This window comes from Symphalangus syndactylus, chromosome 13, assembly GCF_028878055.3.
Source record: "Symphalangus syndactylus isolate Jambi chromosome 13, NHGRI_mSymSyn1-v2.1_pri, whole genome shotgun sequence".
Taxonomy (NCBI): domain Eukaryota; kingdom Metazoa; phylum Chordata; class Mammalia; order Primates; family Hylobatidae; genus Symphalangus; species Symphalangus syndactylus.
The window spans coordinates 28,596,110-28,603,856 of NC_072435.2; the positions used below are offsets into that span (position 1 = coordinate 28,596,110).

A 7,747-nucleotide genomic window follows, 5' to 3' on the forward strand; every position below is an offset into this window, starting at 1 on the left:
GTGGCGCGGCTCAGGGCGAGCACAGGTCTCTCATTAGCATAGCCCCGCCTCATTCGGAATTCCCCTTCGCAGCGAACGGCGTTCCCTTTCCCTTATTAACATAGCTCCTCCCTTTCTTTGGCCCGTCCCCCTCCTTAAGTGTCCGAAGACGCGAGCCCTCCTTGCCGGAGCTCATGATTATGCAGTAGCCTTATTAGCGTAGCCCCCCCCCCGGGTCCCGCCCGGCTCCCCCGCAGGCGGTAGCGAAGGCAGCAGCAGCGGTGGCGACATGAGCAGCGGGGCGGCGTCCGGGACAGGGCGGGGGCGGCCCCGGGGCGGGGGACCTGGGCCCGGGGACCCCCCGCCCAGCGAGACACACAAGCTGGTGGTCGTGGGCGGCGGCGGCGTGGGCAAGAGCGCGCTGACCATCCAGTTCATCCAGGTAGTGGGCCCTCACCCGGGAGGGTGTCCCCCGGGACCCAGAACTGAGCCCTTGGGGGGATCCCCGAGGCCCCTTTTCCCCCTTGACCCATCACTGAGACCCTCCTATAAGGCCCTCTAATCTTAAAAGATCCCCACAGATTGCAACCTAAACTCTTGGAGAGCCTCCATCCCCTGCACGGGGGAGCCTTCCTTCTGCACTCGCATCCCGAGACCCACCATTCCCTTTCCCAGTGCCTAAGACCCCGCTTACCTGCTGACCTGGCTTTGAGCACCTCCTGGGAGCATGCTAAATATAAAACACTCACCCTATTCGGACCCTAAGCACTCCCAGGCCCCCCCACCACGCCCTCAGTGCCACCTTCCACCACCCTGAGCTCTATCTCCCCCAAATCCCAGTCCCCAACTTCCCCTCTAAGCCATTGAGAGCCTTCCTGGGAGAATGCCAGTGCCCAGCACCTTTGAGATTCCCCCACGTTCAATTCTTTTTTTTTTTTTTGAGACAGAGTCTCACTCTGTCGCCCAGGCTGGAGTGTGATGGAGTGCAGTGGCGTGATCTTGGTTCACTGCAACCTCGGCCTCCGGGATTCAAGCAATTCTCCTGCCTCAGCCTCCCGAGTAGCTGAGACTACAGGCGCGTGCCACCACGCCTGGCTAATTTTTGTTCTTTTTAGTAGAGAAGGGGTTTCACCATATTGGACTGGTCTCGAACTCCCTACCTCGTGATCAGCCTGCCTTGGCCTCCCAAAGTGCTGGGATTACAGGCGTGAGCCACTGTGCCCGGCCCCACGTTTGATTCTTAGCCCCTTCCATGACCGCCCCTAGAATCTAGAAATTCTACCCAGACCCTGGCCCTGAGACTCTTCTGGGACTACCCAGTCCTAAGAGAGTCCTGCTCTCCAACCCAAGATGTAAAAAGAGATCCTGCCCCTGGGCCATTCCAGAAATCTCCAAGACCCCAAGTCCTGACAATCCCCCCATTCCTGGAGGCCCAAACCTCCACTCTCCCACCCCACCCCCAAGGAAAACCAGCCCCTCCTCCATCCCATGCTTCTTCCACTGCAACTCCCTGAGCCCCTCTCAGAAAACCTGAATAGCTCTCAAATCATCTCCAAGGAAGAAGCCCCCAGATTCTTGGCACCCCCAGAAAGACCTACTCCTTGGGAGATTCTCTGACCCCATAAATGAACTCAATGTTTCTAAGACTGTATATACTATAACCTCCCAAAATCCCTGAGCCACCTCCGGGCTGGCTCCCAGTTCTCAGCCCTGAGCTTCTCACGTTGTACTCTGAGGTCACGCCCCTAACTACCGCCAGAGCCACAGTCCCTCCCAGGGCCTGGCCCTTACAGCCTTCCTCCAGGACAAGCCCCTCACCAAGCACCCCTCTAACCGACAGACGCAGCCTTCAGACCCCTAGCCTCCAAATCACCCCCTTTCTTGAAATTCCACCCCAGCCCAGGAAACCTCCTCCCCATTCCTGAGGGAGGTCCTCCCCACTTCAAAGAAATCCTAGAAAAGTGTCTCGGCCTGAGATGCCACCGCAGAGGCCCTGGGGCCCCAGGACACCCCCCTCACCCCCACGAAGAGACCCCTTCAAGGGCCTGGGAGGGAGCCCTGCTTGTGTAGAGAAAGGTCCCAGCCCTGGGCCCCTTGCACCCAGAGGCAGTCCCAGAGCTGGCCAAAGGCCTGGCTGGCGGCGGGCAGGACCCAGGCAGGAAGGGAGGGGCCGGGGCCCGAGGGTGGGGCAGCCTCTCCGCAGCCAGATTGGAACCGGGACCTTCCCCTGGGAGGAGACGCTGGAGGCCGCCTGAGCAGGAGGAGGAGACGGGGGAGGAGGAAGAGAGGGAGGAGGCAGAAGAGGAGGGAGAGATATAAACAGGCAGTCTGGACAACAACGCCTCCGATAACTGATACATTCAATATTCAACGGGGATTTGCTCTGAATCTCGCCAGTGCTGGATGGAGTGTAGTGCTGTTCTTAGCCTCCTTTTTCAAATGAGGAAACTGAGGCTCAGAGAGGGGAAGTGATTTGTTCAGTGTCACGCAGCTAGGATGTAATCACGATGTGGGACATGTACCTTATACCAGAAAGAGAGGACCAGGAGTGACTCAGAGAGAAAAAGACTGGTAGGAGGAGTGGGGGGCAGGGAAAGGGGGACAGGGGAGCAGCTACCTAAAGAGAAGGGGACAGAGACCCAGAGAGAGAGTAATAGAGACTCAGAGAGACAGAGGGGACAGAGACCCAGAGAAAAGGGGGCAGAGACCCAGCAACAGGGACAGACATTTGGAGAGAGAGAGAAGGACAGGGCGGGGCGCAGTGGCTCACACCTGTAATCCCAGCACTTTGGGAGTCCCAGGCAGGCGGATCACCTGAGGTCAGGAGTTTGAGACCAGCCTGACCAACACAGCCTGACCAACACATCTCTACTAAAAAAAAACAAAATTAGCCAGGTGTGGTGGTGCATGCCTGTAATCCCAGCTACTCGGGAGGCTGAGGCAGGAGAATCTCTTGAACCCGGGAGGCAGAGGTTGCAGTGAGCCGAGATCTTGCCATTGCACTCCAGCCTGTGCAACAAGAGCGAAACTCTGTCTCAAAAAAAAAAAGATTCAGAGAGACAGAGGGGACACAGACCCAGAGAAAAGGGGGCAGAGACCCAGCAACGGGGACAGACATTTAGAGAGAGAGGGACAGAGACTGAGAGAGGCAACCCAAGGGCAGGGCTTCGTCCTGTCTGCCGGGGCACTGCAGTAACTATCCTCTCCCCACCCCGCCAGTCCTACTTCGTGTCTGACTACGACCCCACTATTGAGGACTCCTACACGAAGATCTGCAGTGTGGATGGCATCCCGGCCCGGCTGGACAGTGAGGGCAGCGAGGATGGATGATGGATGGGGGTGGTGTCAGTGGGGGCTGAGGGCTCTTGGGGGTGACTAGGGGGAGCCTGGTCCCCACGATGGCCCCTCTTCCTGTCTCTGCAGTCCTGGACACCGCAGGCCAGGAAGAGTTCGGGGCCATGAGAGAGCAGTACATGCGTGCCGGCCACGGCTTCCTTCTGGTGTTCGCCATTAACGACCGGCAGAGGTGACAGGGGTTGCTGGTGGCGGAGCAGTGGGTGGGTGTGCAGAGGACCTGGGCTCCGCAGCTGGCTGGACCTCATGCCTCTGGCTTCACTCGCAGTTTCAACGAGGTGGGCAAGCTCTTCACGCAGATTCTCCGGGTCAAGGACCGCGACGACTTCCCCGTTGTGTTGGTCGGGAACAAGGCTGACCTGGAGGCACAGCGCCAGGTTCGGGACACCCCTCTTTCTGGGGACCCCATCTCAGTCTGGGAGGCTCCTTCCAGCACACCTGTCCCCCATCAGCATCCTCCTCTGTTCATGCAGTCCTGCGACTGCCACTGTCACACAGCTCACTTAGATGGGTCACCCCCAAACCGGACCTTCGGGGTCCCCAGCATCACCGAGCAGAGGACCTAGCACGCAAGTGTCCTCAGGAGAGACTGCTGGATGGAACAAAGGACATTCACCCCCCGTCTGCCAGCTCTCTTTTCCCCTTCCTCGCGTTCCTCCCTTCCAGCCAACCTCCCACCAGCCCCAGCACCTCCCCTGCTCATGGCCAGCCCTCTCCATGGCTCCCCAGTTCCTCCCCAGGTGCCAGATGCCCCACACAGTTGTGCCCCTCCTTTCCCTCCTCCCATCACTTCCCCCACGACAATGATTTCCACACAGAACTCAACCATTTGGCAAAGGCTTTGGGGATTTCCAGGCTTTGGGGCTCCGCTGGCCTCTGCCGGGAACACCCTGACTTCCCTGCCTGCCCACTCCTGGTTATCTAAGGCACAGCAGGGCAAGTGTCCCCGAAGCCCGCCCCCATCCCTTACTTAGAGGACACCAAGCCCCTGCAGCATCTCCCTCCATAATCTCTCAGGAGCTCTTCCTCTTTGAGTTCTCACAGTGGGTCACCTCTCCTAGAGTATCCAGCCTGCCTGTCTCTCTGGCTGCGGTCACCCTGAGTGCAGGGACTTGACTCCCCCGTGTCCCCCGTACCCCCAGGTCCCCCGATCAGAAGCCTCTGCCTTTGGCGCCTCCCACCACGTAGCCTACTTTGAGGCCTCGGCCAAACTTCGTCTCAACGTGGATGAGGCTTTTGAGCAGCTGGTGCGGGCCGTCCGGTGAGCTGAGTCCCCTTCCCGTCATCCTTGTCCTCAGCCCTTCCACTCCAAACTCACTGGCCTTTTCCCACAGGAAATACCAGGAACAAGAGCTCCCACCGAGCCCTCCCAGTGCCCCCAGGAAGAAGGGCGGGGGCTGCCCCTGCGTCCTCCTGTAGCCCAGGCAAGAGAGAAGCAACCAGCACAAGCTCTCGGGACTAGCTGCCTTCGCACCTTGCTGTGTGACCTGAGGCCCTCACTGAGCCTCAGTTTCCTCATCTGGGTCTCCCAGGACACATCACATACCCACCCTTACTTCCTGGCCTCTTCTGGGCTACTGCCACTGTGTGCCTTCTGCCAACGCCTCCTGTCCCCACCTAAGCCTGGTGGGGGTGAGGGGCTCCGGGTCACTGCTGTATATAACTCCCCTCCCCCAGAAAAATAAACATCACTGCCAACATCAGGAGGTGCTTTCTAAAAAGGTAATGAGGGTCGGGCACTGTGGCTCACTCCTGTAATCGCAGCACTTTGGGAGGCCAATGCAGGAGGATCGCTTGAGTCCAGGAGTTTTTGACCAGCCTGGGCAGCATAGCGAGACCCCCATCTCTTAAAAAGAAAGGGTGGAGGCCGGGTGCGGTGGCTCACGCTTGTAATCCCAGCACTTTGGGAGGCCGAGGTGGGCGGATCACGAGGTCAGGAGATCGAGACCACGGTGAAACCCCGTCTCTACTAAAAAATACAAAAAATTAGCCGGGCGTGGTGGCGGGCGCCTGTAGTCCCAGCTACTCGGAGAGGCTGAGGCAGGAGAATGGCGTGAACCCGGGACGCGGAGCTTGCAGTGAGCCGAGATTGTGCCACTGCACTCCAGCCTGGGCGACAGAGCAAGACTCCGTCTCAAAAAAAAAAAAAAAAGAAAGGGTGGGGGAATGAACTCTGGGAAGGTGAATGGATTCAGGGCACAGATATTCTAAAGCCTAGAACCCTTGCATCTAGAACCTATTGCTTGGGGAGGAGCAGAATAATTTTAAAAAGCAGAACCAAGTGCCTGGACTCCCACTTTCCCTTCAACAGGGCGACTCTACCCTTTTCTGTTTTTTTGTTTTGTTTTGTTTTGTTTTGTTTTTTGAGACGGAGTCTCACTCTGTGGCCAGGCTAGAGTGCAGTGGTGTGATCTCAGCTCACTGCAAGCTCCGCCTCCCGGGTTCACACCATTCTCCTGCCTCAGCCTCCTGAGTAGCTGGGACTACAAGCACATGCCACTTCACCCAGCTAATTTTTTTTTGTATTTTTAGTAGAGGCGGGGTTTTACCATGTTAGCCAGGATGGTCTCAATCTCTTGACCTTATGGGTATTTTCTTGGGATAAACTTTGAACATCTGATGAAGGAATATTTTTTTTCCTAGAAAGTTACAGAATGCGCTTTTCAATATGGTAGGCAGAAGCTACATGTGGCTATTTAAATTAAAATTAAATAAAATGTGGCTGGATGCAGTGGGTTATGCCTGTAATCCCAGCATTTTGGGAGGCCGAGGTGGGCGGATTGCTTGATCTTGGGAGTTCGAGACCAGCCTGGGCAATAAAGCGAGACCCCCCCATCTCTACCAAAAATACAAAAATTAGCTGGGTGTGGTGGCACCTGCCTGTAGTCCCAGCTACTCAGGAGGCTAAGGTAGGAGGATCGCTTGAGCCTGGGAGACAGAAATTGCCGCGAGCCAAGATGACGCCACTGCACTCCAGCCTGGGCGACAGCAAGACAGTCTCAAAAAATAAAAATAAAAAAATAAAGGCTGGGCGCGGTGGCTCACGCCTGTAATCCCAGCACTTTGGGAGGCTGAGGCGGGCAGATCACCTGAGGTCGGGAGTTCGAGACCAACCTGACCAATATGGTGAAACCCTGTCTCTACTAAAAATACAAAAACTAGCCGGGCATGGTGGTGGGCACCTGTAATCCCAGCTACTTGGGAGGCTGAGACATGAGAATAGCTTGAACCCGGGAGATGAGGGAGGTGAAGGTTGCAGTGAGCCGAGATCGTGCCATTGCACTCTAGCCTGTGCAACAGAGCAAGACTCTGTCTCAAATACAACAACAAAGTAAAAAATATTTTAATAAAACTTAGTTCCTCAGTCAAATCAACATTTCAAGACCTCAGTTGTCACATGTGGCTAGTGGCTTTTTTTTTTTTTTTTTTTTGAGACAGAGTCTCGCTGTGTCACCCAGGCTGGAGTGCAGTGGCAGGATCTCCACTTGCTGCAACCTCTGTTTCCTGGGCTCAGGCGATTCTCCTGCCTCGGCCTCCTGAGTACCTGGGACTACAGGCGCATGTCACCATGCCCGGCTAATTTTTGTATTTTTGGTAGAGATGGGGTTTCGCCACGTTGGCCAGACTGGTCTGGAACTCCTGGCCTCAAGTAATCTGCCCGCCTCGGCCTCCCAAAGGGCTGGGATTACCGGCGTGAGCCACCGCGCCCGGCCTCTAGTGGCTATCTTAATAGATAGGGCAAATAGACAACATTCCTATCATTGCTGAGTGGGCTATTGGATAATGTTTTCTAGAACGTTCCAATAGAACGTTCTAGGACACTGGAGACAGGCAGCAACTCAGCTGGGTGTGGTAGCTCACCCTTGTAAGCCCAGTACTTTGGGAGACTGAAGTGGGTGGATCCCTTGAGGCCAGGAGTTTGAGACCAGCCTGGGCAAGAGCTAGACCCTGTCTACAAAAATAAAAAGAGACAGAGAGCAACTGCTACAAACCCTGCCTGTCCCACTCTCACCTTCAATGTATATCGAGAAGGGACAGGTGGGTGGAATGGCATCCAAGCAGCCGTCTGGCAAGTCCTCAGTTCCAGAAAGTTCCCAGTGGCACTGACATCTGAATCTAAACACTAAATCCAACTTGGGGTCAGTGTGGACATCCCCCATCCAACCCCCTATTCTGTCCTGGGAGAAGCAGAAGTGTCGGGTGTCTTAAGGCCACAGTGGGTTGGGTAAGTGGATGACACACTTCAGTCTGGAAGCCCAAAGCCCATCTGTGTTCTAGGAACACTTCATTTTTTTACATTTTATTTATTTATTTGAGACAGGGTGTCGCTCTGTTGCCCAGGCTGGAGTGCAGTCACATGATCACAACTCTGCAGCCTCAACCTCCTGGGCTCAAGCAATCCTCCTGCCTCAGC

General features: G+C 56.0%; 1 protein-coding gene across 1 annotated transcript; it reads left to right on the forward strand.

Moving 5' to 3' along the window:
* Window positions 1-92: 92 nt before the first annotated feature.
* Window positions 93-5,036, forward strand: RRAS (RAS related). Its single transcript, XM_055237343.2, has 6 exons — window positions 93-421; window positions 3,199-3,286; window positions 3,403-3,505; window positions 3,602-3,710; window positions 4,476-4,594; window positions 4,668-5,036. The coding sequence occupies exons 1-6, from the start codon at window positions 269-271 to the stop codon at window positions 4,750-4,752; spliced, it is 657 nt and encodes a 218-aa protein (XP_055093318.1). The 5' UTR covers window positions 93-268; the 3' UTR covers window positions 4,753-5,036.
* Window positions 5,037-7,747: the final 2,711 nt, after the last annotated feature.

Bases quoted from the DNA above. Each gene is read 5' to 3' on its own strand.
- RRAS (XM_055237343.2), top strand. From the start codon at position 269: ATGAGCAGCGGGGCGGCGTCCGGGACAGGGCGGGGGCGGCCCCGGGGC. The intron at 3,287-3,402 runs GTGAGGGCAGCG...CTGTCTCTGCAG, and splicing joins CATCCCGGCCCGGCTGGACA to TCCTGGACACCGCAGGCCAG. The intron at 3,506-3,601 runs GTGACAGGGGTT...CTTCACTCGCAG, and splicing joins GCCATTAACGACCGGCAGAG to TTTCAACGAGGTGGGCAAGC.